The sequence below is a fragment of the Lissotriton helveticus genome, chromosome 5_1 (assembly GCF_964261635.1).
Source record: "Lissotriton helveticus chromosome 5_1, aLisHel1.1, whole genome shotgun sequence".
NCBI lineage: Eukaryota > Metazoa > Chordata > Amphibia > Caudata > Salamandridae > Lissotriton > Lissotriton helveticus.
In genome coordinates this window covers 1,190,009,855-1,190,025,418 of record NC_136065.1, presented here as the reverse complement: position 1 = coordinate 1,190,025,418, position 15,564 = coordinate 1,190,009,855, and the positions used below count along the sequence as shown (strand labels likewise).

At 42.4% G+C, this 15,564-nt stretch overlaps 1 protein-coding gene across 1 annotated transcript in view; it reads right to left on the bottom strand.

Annotated features, from left to right (window-relative positions):
- The window catches only part of ENO4 (enolase 4), a 578,809-nt gene that overhangs the window by 147,151 nt on the left and 416,094 nt on the right, over positions 1 to 15,564 (bottom strand). Inside the window, 1 exon segment of the mRNA XM_078643902.1 lies at positions 8,940 to 9,007. Within this exon segment, the coding sequence (XP_078500028.1) occupies positions 8,940 to 9,007 (68 nt within the window).

The following is a 15,564-nucleotide window of genomic DNA, read 5'->3' as shown; positions in this document are numbered from 1 at the left end:
CACACGTGAGGAAATCTAAAGCCTAACCTGGAACAACATCAAGATTGGAATAGCCCAAGATTATGCAAAAGCGACTGTGTTTCGCAGAAAAGGCTTATTAGCTCTAAAGAATCCCCTAATACTGCTGAACATCACCTTCTACATCACCAGCACAGGCAGATCTAAAATCATCCACAGAGGGAAGACTTTAATCTTCGTTGACCCAGCAGATCTCCAAACCTACATCGAAAACGAACAGCCGCAAGAAATTATATCCTCACTCGACCGTCCACACAATCTTAATGGGCACACCTGTCCACTTCCCATCCCAACATATAAGACTCTAAATCTATACAAGATCATCCTGATTGTGCATGATGTCTGTATGATGTTAACATGACTTATTTGTTTCAATACATTCCTCCTCTTAGGCCTGTATTGGCTACTCCCAATTTGATGCTCCCTGTCATTCTCAACCTCTGACTCCCTGGTACTCCTGCACACTAGTACACTCATCTAACTGCATAACTACAGGTTTACACTTCACTACAATGTGCACTTATCCATTTCCGGTTTCCCACCCACACACACACACACCTACCACATACCCACCCACACTAAAAAAACAAACACATACATACACACACCTGAACATTTACACAGCCATACACACTCACTCAAACACTTCCAACCACACACATTTGGATATATGCACCACATATATGGAAACTGTTAACAACCTAGCAAGATGAAGCCAAAGCAATTTGATACACACAGAATTTCAGATCGACACAATCACTGACGCAACCACAACATACATGGTATCATCATTGAACTAAGGCTTAAACCACCGCCTAACAAGAAAACCTATGAATGTGTTTAGATTTGTTCATCTTGTTCATTGGTTCACCTTAATTCAACTGAACTTGTCAGACTTGTGGAATTTTCTCACAGCAGCAAGCTTTTTGTAATTTCAACAAGCTTTATGTAGGTGTAATTGTAACTGCTTTTTTTACAAGAAGGTTCCCAGTTGATGTATGTACGATATAGGTACGGCTCAAGTCCATTAACATCAGCTCCCTAATTATTCAATTTTCTAATCAACTCTGTAATTAAACATGACCTATAAGATTCAATTATATGATTGAGCTATGTTGTTTTTATGTACATTCTTTATTCGATTGAAATGTTTGTATGTCGTCTGTTTGATTACAACTAAACTGTGCAAAGTAACAGCTCAAAATGACACTCTCAAATCCTAACGGTGAAGCTGCGTTCTCGTATGCCTACACCAAGGATGCTGCCATACTAGACTAGATAAGTTTTCAACAACCCGAACCCCATTTCCTCAACGCACCTTCAGAAGGAAAACAGTGCGTTCTATCCTTAATAATGGCTGGAGCTAAAGTTAATTTCCTGACTCTGGAGCCCTGGTGCTTCCTATTTACCACTCACCCAACTATCAAACTCTCCCCTCTGCTGCCATAATCTTTTCTCCTTTGAGCTCTTAGCAGGTGGCCTACTTTCTGTCTAGGGATGGGAAATCATGTTCCTTACATATACACTTCTGCCTCGCTTTTCTGTTCAAGGCTTCCTTTACTCCTTACTCCACTCTCTCTTCCCAGGGTATACCAAGTCACATCCTCCAAATCCTCTCATACTCTCATCCGGTATTATGTGTCATAATCTCAATTTTTCACCTTACGCTTGTAAGGTCCTTCTTCATACCTAATCTCAATTACACCATCTACTCCTCAAAACACCTAAAATTCGACTGACATATTCCCAACATATATCATGCCTAACAACACCCTTAAGGTTCTCTCGCTAAACACAAAAGAGTTGAACCACCCTGTAAAAAAAAAAAGGAAATCATAGAATGCTGCCATAAACTGAAAGGCGACATTCTCTTACTCCAAGACACCATATTAAATAACAATATTGCCAGTAACCTCCTAAATAATTGGTACTCAGAATTGGCATGGGCCTCTGACTCTGTTAAGAAAAAATAAGTTGTCAGTGCCTTTGCCAGATCTGCAGGCATTAGTCATTAGAAATATACATGACACAGAGGATAGACGGGTCATCTCACAAGTATCCAAACACAACCAATAACTATTTATTGTTAATTTATATGCAACCACCTCTGACTCCCCCTCATCCTGGTTCAACCTAAATAAAAGACTAAATGAAATTCCAAATGGCTCAAATATATTACTAGGAGGAGATTTTAACCTTCCTATGGACCTAGTGTAGGACAGACTACCCCCTGCAAACCCAAACCAGGGAAATCCCACAAGTAAGTGAAAAACCCATGCTCTACACCCAACCTAACAGACATATGGAGGCTATTCAACTTCACAGGTAACAAATTCACGTTTTACTCCCACCCACATAGCTCCCACTCAAGGATTGATTACATCTTAACAAATCAGAAACATACTCCTTTCTGAGCCAACCTCAAATTTGAACCCATCATCATTCCAGACCATGCCTGTATTTCATTGGACATTACAATATCTAACTCTCAAAAACCAGATAGTCTATGGCGTCTCAAAGAAGTCCAACTAGATAACCTAACCAGCAGAGAAGAAATATCTTCCGCAATTGTAAACTACTTCAACGAAAATTCCTCACCAGAGCTCTCTTCAGAAACACTCTGGGATGCCATGAAATCAACAATCAGAGGCAGAATGATGAGCATCATGACCAACAAAAACAAGACAGCCAATAAAAAACTTAAAGACTGGGAATCCTAAGTGAAGCAACCTGCACGTCTCCTAATCTCAAATCACTCCACCGAATCAATGAATAAACTTAAAGTCCTGAAATACCATACAACAAACTAATAAGCGATAGAGCTCATATATGGCTGAACAACAACAAAGCTAAAAAAACGATGTGAATTCTACAACCCTGGGAGATTCCTAGCTAATTACATAAAGGTCAAAAGCTAGAACTTCTCAATAACCACAATTAATAGCAAATCAGGGAAGACCGAGGCTAAATGTATAGCCAGTTGCTTTTGCAGACTACTATAAAGAGTTATGCAACCCCGATTGCCAACCATATATTAAAGATTGCAAAAAATACCTCCAAAACAACAAAATCCCATCAATTAAAAAGGAGGATCAGACCTCTCGAAACAACAAATTGAGATACAAGAAATAGAAAACATAATCAAAACAATTAAAATAAGGAAAGCACTGGACGGATTAATAGGTAGTTTTTACAAAACCTTCAGATCACCACTAACACCACATTTAAAATCCCTCTTCGACTATTATTCCTCCAAGGGCAAAACAGGTCAGAACCTTTCAGAGGCCATAATACCAGTCATCCACAGGAAAACAAACACCCACTAGATACCATAAACTAAAGGCCCATACCCTTGCTTAATGTAGTTTGTAAAATCCATGCAAAAATCCTAGATACAAGTTTGGATTTTAATAACATTCCTCCCAAACTGGTTTCATAAAAGGAAGGCTGGCATCCGACAATAACAGGCTCTTTGCTCACATATTAGAAAAGGCTCTCTTGTTTCATTCCCTAGCAATGGTCATGGTCTTAGACATTGAAAAGACCTTCAACAAAGTATCCTGCCCCTTCCCAAGATCAGTGATCCGCAAATTTAATCTAGGATTGATCTTCTAGCCGATGGGCTTCGTACTTTATGACAATCGATTAGTCAGAGTGACAGTCAATGTTTCCCTGTCTGATACATTTAAATTATCCCAAGGAACCAGGCTAGGCTGACCCCTATCCCCACTTCTTTATCTCTAAGCCATCAAACCCCTCCTAACTGAAATACATCATAACACCATCATAATAGCCATCCCAGTTGACTCAAAACCACATAGGGTGGCAGCATATGCCAATGATGTTCTCATCGTCTCCGAAGATGCAGACACAGCCATACCCGAAACTTTGAACCTGATCAATGCCTATGCTATAGCCTTCGGATACACTCTGAATGAAGAAAAAGCAGAGGTCATCCTCTTAAACCCACTCTGCATACCAGCAATTTTTGGTAATAGTAATTTCAAATGACAAAACCATCACCTTAAGAACCCAGGCCTTCAACTCTTTTGAGTCTCCCACTCATACTGAAAACACTCTACTTAAAAAATATACAAGACCTCATTGAGACATGGTCACTCAAACACATGACTTGGTGGGGAAGATTGGACTGTACCAAAATGCTATAGTACCCAAGGTAAACTTCATCATCAGCATGCTCCCACAGCACCTCTTCACTACCTTTTTTAATTGCTCAACAAGACTATCATACAATTTATTTGGCGCAGTAAAAGACCCAGAATCTCAACCAAAAGTTCTCTCCCTGGTCAAAGAGAAAGGTAGAGTTGGACTACCCAAACTGAAAAAACTCCAACTGGCATTTATACTCAAACAATCTGTTCACTGGCTACAATTGAGTCTGTTGCTCCCTCTCCCGCCTAGACAGAGATCCAAAAAGGATTCTTCTTCCCCTTCACCCCCTTAGCTCCTATTTCCATGAAACACTTCAAACCCCTACACTCCTCCAACATAATCAGAGACACGATAATGACAGTTAAACACTTAGACAACGAATGTGTAGACAAAATCACACACTCCTCCTATGCCTCTATGTGGCACAACCCATAAAACTCTTCACTTGCATTCCTGGACATTACATAATATCTTGTACTTTAAGGATGTTGTTGACAGGGCCAATCCATTCCCTTTCTCATATTTACAAACACGCTCTAACATGCATGACTAAGAATTTTACAAATTCCTTAAACTCAAAGTTACAATTAATCGCAACCAAATCTTCCTGAACCCGCAAACCCTAAGCATTCTAAGACAACTAATCTTAATCGCATCTTAAGACCACCAAGACTCTAAACTTTATAAAATCCTTCAGGAAAACACTCCCAGCGGCATACACATGTCCCAGAACAGGTGCCGTAACGAAGGATACAGCCACCTAGATTAGAGAAGCACTGGCATAGCCAATAGCTTTCGCCTTTGGGACCTTAAAAGTGTTTAGACAGAGCAATTGCCTTTGCCAATTTCTTTAAGCTTTGGTGTAGAGCATTGCGGCTGCTGTGCAGCATGTTGAAAAGTTTTAATAAAAAAGGGTTATAAACATTTGTTACGTTATAAATATATAACCAGGAAGACAATATGTACAACTGAACGACCCTATAAAAAAATAATTTTCTCCTGGTCATGCTGGCAACTTCTTCCTGCCTGTTGTAATGCTTGTTTGTTATTGTTTATTTTTGTTATGGAGGTGGGTGGGTGGGGAGGGACACAAACAACGGGATGGTGGAAGTTGGCAAAGAACACCTGAATTACCATACGAGCAGCTGACAGATTTTAGGGGAGAATCAACAGATTCCAGATAATAAGGGCAGACTGCGGTGGTGCTGAGGTGGTGGTGTGCTGATGTGGAGGTGATGCTGAGGTGGTTGTGAGCTGATGCGGAGGTGATGCTGAATGATACTTAGGTGGTGCTGAGTGGTGCTGTGGTGCTGAGTCATTCTGAGGTGGTGGTGCCTGCTGCACTGGTGCTCAGGTGGTACTGAGTAATGCCGAGTTGGTGCTGAAGTGCGATGCGTTAGTGCTGAATTGCTGCTGAGGTGGGGCTTTGCTTGAGGTGGTATTGCACTTGTGGTGGTGCTACGCTGGTGCTAAGATGGTGTGTGCTGGTGCTGAGGTGGTGTGTGCTGGTGCTGAGGTGGTGGTGTGGAGGTGGTGCTGAAAGCGCAACTAAATAACATCCCCGTTTATCAAACATTTGTGAATCAATTTGCGAGCCCAATGCTTATGTAACTGTTAGCGAGCACTGATTTTTTAAAGGAATAACATACATTAATCCCTAGTGGCACATGTATGAAAAGGCACTTTGCTTTTCAAAGCTTAGACCGCAGCGCAGTCACTCTAGCTCCAGCATGTTTTGGTTCTCCAGACCTTCTCATAGTTAAGAGGGCCACATGGGTAGCACACATTTCATAGTCCAAGGTCCCTTCAGAGCACGGTTTTTGCAACAGCTGCTGCTTTCACAAAACCTTAACCCTGCTGTGTGGCTGTGTCATGGGGGGAAATACTTGGTCGTCACTGAGATAGCCTTCACCCACAGCCCTTTCCTCAATTTTTGTGGGTTGGCTTTCAGCGTCGGTCACATTCCCCCTGGCAGCCAGCATCAGGGGCTTGGCCCACCTCAAACTTAATTACTGGACCTGATTAAGGAAAGCACAGGAATTCAAAGCAATTATCGCGACTATCAAGATAATTTGTCCTTCAGCACCTGATGATAGTGGTGTGGCAAAATTAATCTCAGAGAAGAAAAATGTAATCCGTTTCATGACATTTCTTGTTTTTTGCTCTTTTTGTTTCAGACGTTCCTCCTGTGTGCCACATAGAGAGAGTAGCCAGATGTGCTGCTTTTACTAAATTTAGATGAACTATTATCCTAAAAGCATGGGTATCGCATTACGTCTGATATTTTTGAAAGCTTCAGGAACTCTCTATAGTATTGCTCATTGGAAAGTTTAGCTTTGTCAAGCGTTCATGAACTGTTTCTGTTGCCTTTCAAGTGATAAGAAACTACATGTCAAGCAATCAGAGCTCTTTCCAAAACAATACCGATGAAACCATGTCAAATGTCAAACAAATCAGGGAAAGTTGCGCCAAACAATGTCTATAACAACAGTGCCAGTGTGTCGAAGGGTTATTTTTCTTTTAACACGACACTTTCAACTGAATTGGTATCACAACAATGATAAAGAAACATAAAAATCTTTTTTTTTGCAGAACTGACCCCTTGATCTAGCTCCGGTCTGCAAGGAAACTATTAGCAGCGCATTTTAGATCTCCGAAGCCAATAGTGAAGAAATCCGGTAGCAAGCAGCGTAACTGCAGAGAAAACTGCATGGGAGAGTGTCCACTGACCCTGCAGAGTTGGGGGAGGGCCTTTGGTTGAGACAGGCAGGGAATTTCTGAATTCTTGCCCAGGTGGCTGCTGGAGGAGCGCCAGAGGAACTACTGCTGCTGCTATATGTGTAGGAGTAGAGGGCAACAGTAGTGCCCCAGGACAGGGCATGGCGCTGGGAGGCCGAGGGTCACATGAGACAACATGGACAACGGGAGGGGAGCGGGACCAGAGACAACACGGACAATGGGAGAGGGGCGGACCAGAAACACAGAAACAAAATAAGTCTAGTAATCAATAGGAAACAAAACAAAGGCTGCAATTTAAAAATTTTTTACCGTGAAGTAAAGGGGCAATGAGCTTAAGGAACATAATAAATGAACGAGAAAGCACGCTTGGCGCCACGCCAAAGGAAACAAGCCCACACAAAACAACAAGCGCGGCCGCTAAAGTGAAAGCGACCGCGCTGTGTTTAATTAGTAACCTGATCCACGACACCACGAGGAATACAGCTGCACCCTGTGCGCCACTGCTCGCTCCCAAGAGCAAGACGCCGTGGGAGTGAACATTTGAAGAAGAGGTGGGACATGCACCCACCTTTGGCCATTTGCATGCTTTCATTATTGAAAGACACATAAAGGCCAATTGAGTGTGTGGGAGGAGTCAGACCCACACGAATAAGTTTTGAGATCTTTTGAGCGCTCACAAGAAGCCTCCCATAGCGCAGCGCATGCACGATGCGCTAGGCTCGACCTAAAAAAACTGGCACTTATATTGATACATGTAACTAAGCTCAAAATCTCCCTCATCATCTCACAGTGTTAATATTTGCTGCACATAAATCCTTCTGGACTCCGGACAAACTCTTCAAACTACGATTAATAAATTCAACCTAATGCTGGAACTGTTCATACGGAGTAGGAGACCTGGAACACATGGTGTTTTTCTGTTCTGTGCTCCACTCATACTGTAAGGATATTAATAAAACCATCACCAACATGTTCCACTGCAGTATGACCCTGTCCTTATTTGCCCTTGGATCATTTACAATCTTCCCTCACTAAACTGAGCAGAACTTCTATTATTTGACCTATAACTCACTTTAAGGGTCAAAAAGTTCCTTTGAGACTGGAAAAACTTTAAATCAATCTCCTGCCACACTTGGTGGGCCTGGGTATGCATCCTCAGAAGCTCAGATAACATTATTCTCAACCACAACTATAACCATACCAGATCCAGACAGCTCTGGCTACCTCTAAAAGCTCTTTAACAGATCAATGTCCCCCTGATCCAGGTCCTAACCTGAATACTATTTAAGCACACCATTGTTGTGATTTATATACCAATTCCATTTTATGGCTTGAAACCACTGGCACTGCACTCATACTGTGGGAGCAGTGCCCTGATTGGAGGGAGCGGCCTCGCTCGCAGCTGCTGAAAACACCGGAGGCCAGCACTTACTCCTACCCAGCTGTCTTAAGACAACTGGGTTAGAGGTTTCAAAGTGTGCATGTGTAGCTGGCCTTTGCAAGACGGCCGGCCAAGGGGCATGCACACTTTGAAAAGTGCACAGTCAGCCCATCATCCTCCCTACTTCTGTCATTCAGCAGCGGCCCATCCCTGTCCTGACGCTCCATTCAGGACGGGAGCATGAAAAAAAAATTGGTAATGAATTACCATTTTATTATTCATCTTTTTGGGTAATTTAAGTGGAGCAATGCTCCTCCACCTCAACGGAGGAGTCGGTCCTGTCTGTTGCATTAAAGCATTTAGTGTTCTACACTAAAAATGTGAGCCTAGGAACAGGCTTAACGGCATACTGATGGATAGGCCTCACTTGGAGCAATGGTCACACTGGAAAAACACACATTTCACCAAAAAGCAATAATGTGTAATTCCACTGAATATGCAGAACACCGACAATTGCGTATTTTTATTTGCAATGCTACCCAAGTGCAATTTCAAAGCAAGCTCACAAGGAATAACTTATGAACAAGGAAATGTCGTACTGTACATACAAGTCATGTCGTACACGTACCAGGTCTGCGAGGCTGTCATCACAAGATTCCCCATCAGTACTTCCAAGAACTGCCACGTCTTTTCTTTCTGAGGAAGAGATTGCAAACGTAAACTTTATTTGTTGGCACCACATGAGCACTGTCCGATTTTCAAAAATATTATTTATTTCCTTCAACTGTACAAAATCGAAAATATAACTAAGATTTTTCATTGCCTGTTGGCAATTAGCCACTCGCAGAGACTGGAATGGCAAAGCACAATATATAAACATAGAGGAAAAAATCAAAATAAATGCCATTGTTAAACATGTAAAACGAAGTCAAGAAAAAATATTATTGCGTAACTTCTAAAGCATTTCAAAGGCACCTTAAACAAAGCAAATGATTTTGGCACTACAGTCTACCAGCCACTTAACTCCTCCTTGTTTTAAAGCCTCATTTGTAAGAATGTTTTTATTGATGAGGTGATACCTTGTGCCAGGAGAATCAAGGCCGTGCTATATATTGCTAATATCCTAGTGTAGTCCAGCAGAGGTTCATGGCATTCTCATATTCTTCATCTAGAAAAGTTGCACTTTTTTGCTTAAAAAATAAATTGGGTGAACATAAGAATTGTCTTCCTCACCTAGTTTCCCGCCACACAGTATTCCCAAGGAATATGATTTTTATGTGGGCCAGCTGGCACGATTAAAGAACATTTTCTTCTCACATGATAGAGAATGAAAGCACATTTCATAAACGCGAATGCACTTATAGCAAAAACAAATGGAGAAAGGTGCTGTTTATAAAGACTGTGGTAAGTTCTGCGTTCAATTACAAATTCAAGATGATAAAATTCCACCTTCAAGGAAACCTAAAATTAAGGGTGTGCATACTGTTAATTTCCTCTCCTAAACTGGGCAACTTTGCTTATTTTGCCCAGGAAAGAAAATCAACCATTTCTTCTTTACAGTTACAAAAAAGTAATTGTTCGTGCACAATAAAGCTACAATTGATATCTCCATTAAAAGAAATTAAACATCCTAGGAAAGCCTGTTGAGATTCAGGTGGCGATCTGATCTCAGGCAATACTTAATAACCTACTAAGAATAGCAGAGGATTAGTCCAGAAATTGAAAGCAAGAGCAACGAGAGCTTGATTCTATCTTTTAAAGAAGAAACATGATAAGGAAATGTGGGCCGCTGGAGTGCAGAGTTTAAAGTAACCTGCAAAATCGATTCTCCTCTAGCAGAAGAATACGGTTATCAGCATAACCCCAGACACTTGCTTCCCATAACAGACCGAGGAGATATATTTGCTATAAAGGGATCATATGAATAAGAAATGTATCGCTGTCTAGACATACAAGTCACACACAAAAGCCTGGGTTGAAGAAAGAGTTTCCTTCTATAGGAAAAATGTTGAGACCCAGCTTGTTAAAAACAACTCTCAGAAAAGAATAGGCCTGAACTTTTTTAAGAACATGATTGCGAACAGTACAAGTTTTAGATTTGGTGGATTTATGGCCCAAAATCCTTATGAAGGTTTAAGCGGTTAGAGCTCAAATCCCTGTAATTCATGAAGGCCACAAAACCATCAATTAACTTTTTCAAAACATTGGCGGTGTGTGCCATACGGACGCATCATCAGAGTAAACAAGCGCAGATAAAACTCTAATGCCCATGCAAGGTATGTCCAGATACCTGCCTTCAATAACCAGCGGCGGCCCCTCCATTAGGGCAGAGGAGCGCTGCCCCCCCTCCACCACCAGAAAAAATAAAACGATGATTAAACGGGTTTTAAATCTGTTTTAATATTGTTTTATGTTAATCCCCCTGGACCCACCCCTAGGACTCTGACGAGTCTTGGGGGATGGTCCAGGGGGATGACACCATGGCAGGGGAGTGGTAGTGCTCCCTTTTCCCTTCCCTGCGCATGAGGGTTTGGCCAGTTGTTTCAGGCTGGCCACACCCTCATGCGCAGTGAAGCTTTCTCCAGCCCCAGCTGCGTTGCTGGGGCTGGAGAAACCAGACACAGGCTCCCCGTCTGCCTGGGAGCGCAAAGTCCCAGTGCTCAGGCCAATCCTGATTCTGCTTTCCTGCTGCGTCAGGATTGGCCGCAGTGCATTCTGGGAGCCTGCGCCCGGAAGAGCGCGAAGCAGCGGACAGCTCCGGTGGCGATCGGGTAGGTAATTGTTATTTAATTATTTTTAACTTGTACCCAGACCTTCCCAGCTCCACAGCTCCCTCCTCTTGCCCGCCTCACCACTTTGGCATGAGACGGGCCGCTAGAGCCTTCATCAATCTCTTCCACTGCTATTATTAACCTTTCATACACAGAGCTTTGTGGATCAAAGTTTGAGAAAGGTAGGCTGCTGGTGACCTGTGGTGGGGTGTATTCTTTGGCTTGAATTCCAGTGAGCGAGCCGGACTTCTCAGTGGGTTTAAGGGGTGCTCACTCAGTCCCACTCTGACTCACTCACTCTTAATTGGTCTCACTCAGTATAATTTTCACTCTGACCCACTCACTTAGTCGCACTCATTCTCAGTTAGTCTAACTCAGTATCACTCAATCTCATTCATTCTTACTCAGCCCCACTCACTCTCACCTATCAATCTCACTCTAACTCACCTATCACTCAATTTCACGTTGACTCCCCTAGTCTAACTCGTTCTCACTTAGTCCCACTCATTCTGACTCACTCTGTCTCACTCATTCTCACTGACTCATTCTCTGAGTCAATCACATGGCGACTCACTCAGTCTCACTCATTCTTAGTCAGTCTCACTTAATTCCACTCATTTTCACTCATTCTCTGTCAATAAACCATACTCTGATTAATTCAATCTCCCAGACTCACCTAGTCTCATCCTTCTCACTAATTCCTACTTAGTCCAACTCATTCAGACTCACTTTGACAAAATCATTCTCACTCTTTCACTCGTTCTGACTCATTCAGATTGATATTCTCTAAGACTTACACAGTAACACTCAGTCACAGTAACACTCACTGTCATTCACCCTAGCACTTACACTCACTGTCATTCATTCACACTCATACCACGCTTCCTATCACTCGTTGTGACTCACTGACTCCCTCAACTGATTCTCTCATTTTCACTTACACACACATATGCTTTCTCTCACAGACCCACTTTTACTCACAAACACACACTTACCGATATGCCCAGAACACAATATGTAAAAGCTTTAAAGCTTATTACTTACCTTGCTGCAGGTCCAGTTTGGAAGATTGCTCCTTTCAGCTTCCTGCGCTCGGGCATAAAACTGAAACTTCAAACCTGTGCAGCTGCAGGTTTGAGGTTTTGGTCTGTGCTCTTTCACTGCACCCTTTACAACTCTGTGACAGGCTGATAAGCGTGTTGCCACAGGCGCAGCAGGACTTAAGCCTGTAGAGCCCATGCCTACCTCTGGCAATGACTCCTAGTACGTCACAAATGGGGAGGCATGCCATGGCACCATTGCCAGGGATGGAATTTCGCCAAAACCGCTTTAAAAGAAAATTATGCAACATTGGTAATTCAGGCTTTGACAGATTCTAGGACCCTATTTACCTTGGTGTAGACCAAAGAAACGTTTTGCATCACATACTGTCACAGAGGTGGGTAGCACTTCTTGTGTCAAAAACGGCTACCCAGGATGCTGATTGTAGGTGACGAGTTTATAAATGGTGATGCCTTGCCTCAAACGATCTGAGGACTTCAAGGGGAGGTGATTGGTTGGTTGAGAGATTAAGGATGTGCAGAGATAGCAAAGCCTCCATCATAGACAATATTACCGCAGGCATGTATAGTTTTCTGCTAATGGATACTAAAGCCGATGCTCTCTAAAAAATTAGCATGGGCATGGTGTAAAGTGGAGCAAATAATAGCCGCAGTCATCTTTCATGTACACAAGATTTCATGGAGCAAACATAGGACCAAGCACAGCATTAAATGCCACGTGTCAAATCCCTCATAATCTATACAACGCGGGTACAAAGAACAGGAATAGCTCAAATACAACAGATATTCCCAGCAAACTAAAGTCACAAAAAGCAGTATAAATTGGCTTTGCGAGGGATCTTAGTGCCAAAAGAAAACAAGTGTAAACACTGTGCATATGATACAAAAATAATTTTAAAAATGCATACCTTCGAAGACCTCTATAATTCAAAACTCGATGACTGCATTTGAGCCCTAAACACCTGAATGATGAAGAACCATCTAAAGCTCATTACCGCGAAGACCAAGATTATGGCATGTGGACAATGGCATAACTACCAGCCTATAAGACATTTGTGGCGACAAGTAGGGGCAGGACTACAAGCCCCAGAATTCTTTACTGCCTAAAGGTGGGGCAGCACATCCAGCACCACAGGAGGAATAGGTGCAGTTAATCTACAGGGGTCTACCGCATCGCGGGATGCATGAGTGACCGCAGGTTTGGCAGGACTACATGTCCCAGAATTCTTTACCACCAAGAGGCGGGGCAGCACTTACTACACCAGATGAGGAGGTGTATTTGGTCTGGGCCGGGTCTGGTGGCTCAGTGGAGTAATACATCCACTTTAGAGGTCTGTGTTTGACCTTGTGGTCACAGGTTCAAATCCTGGCAGGTCCACTCAGCCTTTCATCCATCTGAAGTCACTAAAATGAGTACCATTGCCAGATGGAACTTATACGAGTCAGGTTGCAGGGATGGTAAAAAAAGGTCCCCTACATTTAAGGGTAAAGATGATGGCACTATTATAGATTATATTTTTATGTCTTCTTTTTTGTTGTGCAAGGTTTTAAATTATCACACAGAGGTATCAGTTTTTAGTGATCATAACCCTGTTATATTGGAATCAAAGCATTCAGATCTACTCTCACTAAAAACGGTGATACATAGAGGGGGACTAAATGTGTCCGTTAAAGACCAGAGGCGAAGGTTAAAATGGACAAAAATAGTCCCCGAAACATTTCTTCAAGAGTTATTGATCAAGGTAGAGGATGAAGTGGCAATATGCCTAGCAAACCGGACACAAAATGAAGATGTTATTTTTGCGTTTGATAACATATGTATAGAAATCAACCATAGTCTACAGGCAGGTTTAAGTCAGAAGCCGCCTCAATGTAAAAGGTGGTTTGACAAAAAATGTTCCAAAGCCCACGGAGACTTACTTAAAGCCCTGAAAGCCATGCCCAAAAACCGTGCACATATAGCTAGCTTAAGGAGCACTTATAAAAAAGCTATTTTAGAGAGAAAAAAGGAACTGAAAGATGAAGCTTGGGCCCAACTACTCGACCCAGAAACCCTAAAAAATAGTGGACTATTTTGGAAAATTATAAATCAGCCACTTTTTTCGGACGAGGAGAATACCCCTCTTGAGGCAAATATCTCAGACGAGGGGTGGATCCAACATTTCAGTAAAATATACTCAGACATTAGCAATGGCTTGCAAATCAAGGGCACTATTCATAACGCCGAGGGCCCTGTTGTAATTTTTGAGGCTGTAGAAGTGGAAAGGGCAATAGATCTGACCCTGAAAAACAAAGCGCCGGGCCCTGATGGGGTCCCGGCGGATGTTTTCAAATGTGCCCCAAAATTTTGGTCTAAAATCTTATGTAATGTTTTTAATGCTTTAACAAATGACAACATCCCGGCCTCGTGGAAAAAATCTATCATTATTCCGGTCTATAAAAAGGGTAACAGGCAAGACCCCTCCTGTTATAGACCGATCTCACGGATTGATTCATCTGTGAAAATATTGGGTCGGGTTATTTTATCTAAACTGAATGAATGGGTGAATGAGAAAGGGGTCTTGTCAAATGTTCAGTACGGATTTAGACCAAAAAGAAGCACGATAGATCAAGGGCTTAACTTGCACCTATTAGTGGATAAATATACCAGGGCCAAGGAGGGGTCCATGTACCTGGGGTTCATGGACCTCTCGTCAGCCTTTGACCTTGTTAATCGATCAAAATTGTGGCAAATTTTAACTGACATGGGTCTGGACAGGGCTTTAGTAAATCTCCTGGCGGATTTACACTCCGGCCTTATAGCCTCTGTCAGGGTTACCTCGGAGGGTCGCTGCACTAATCATTTTAACTCCGAAAGGGGTGTTAGGCAGGGGTGCTTTCTGGCACCCATCCTATTTACCATTTATATAAATGCACTGGAACCAGCGTTAAAAGAGGCATCCCTTGACATCCCGCGTATAGGTGATCTTGGAATTCCAGTTCTCCTATACGCGGATGATGCCGTCTTGCTTTCGCGGACCGGTGTTGGTTTACAACGCCTCTTGGACGTATTTGAAGACTTTATGGGTTCTTTGGATCTTAAGATTAATGTCAAGAAGTCTCAAATCATGATAATGGGCAGGAGTAGCAAGAATAAGAACCTAAAAACCTTTACATGTGGCAAAGAAGAACTTTGTAGAGTAGCCACCTTCCCATATCTGGGGATTACTTTTGACGAGAGAGGGAACTGGGGTCCTTAGATAAAAAATAGAAACATCTCCCTCGCAAGAACATCCTCTGCCCTACAGGCTTTTCGAAAAAATTGGGGGCAAGGCCAATAGTAACTTTAATGAAAATCTATAAAGCAAAATGCCTTGCGGTGGCTACATATGGTAGTGCCATTTGGGGATACTGTTCTCCAGATAGTATACAGACTACTGAG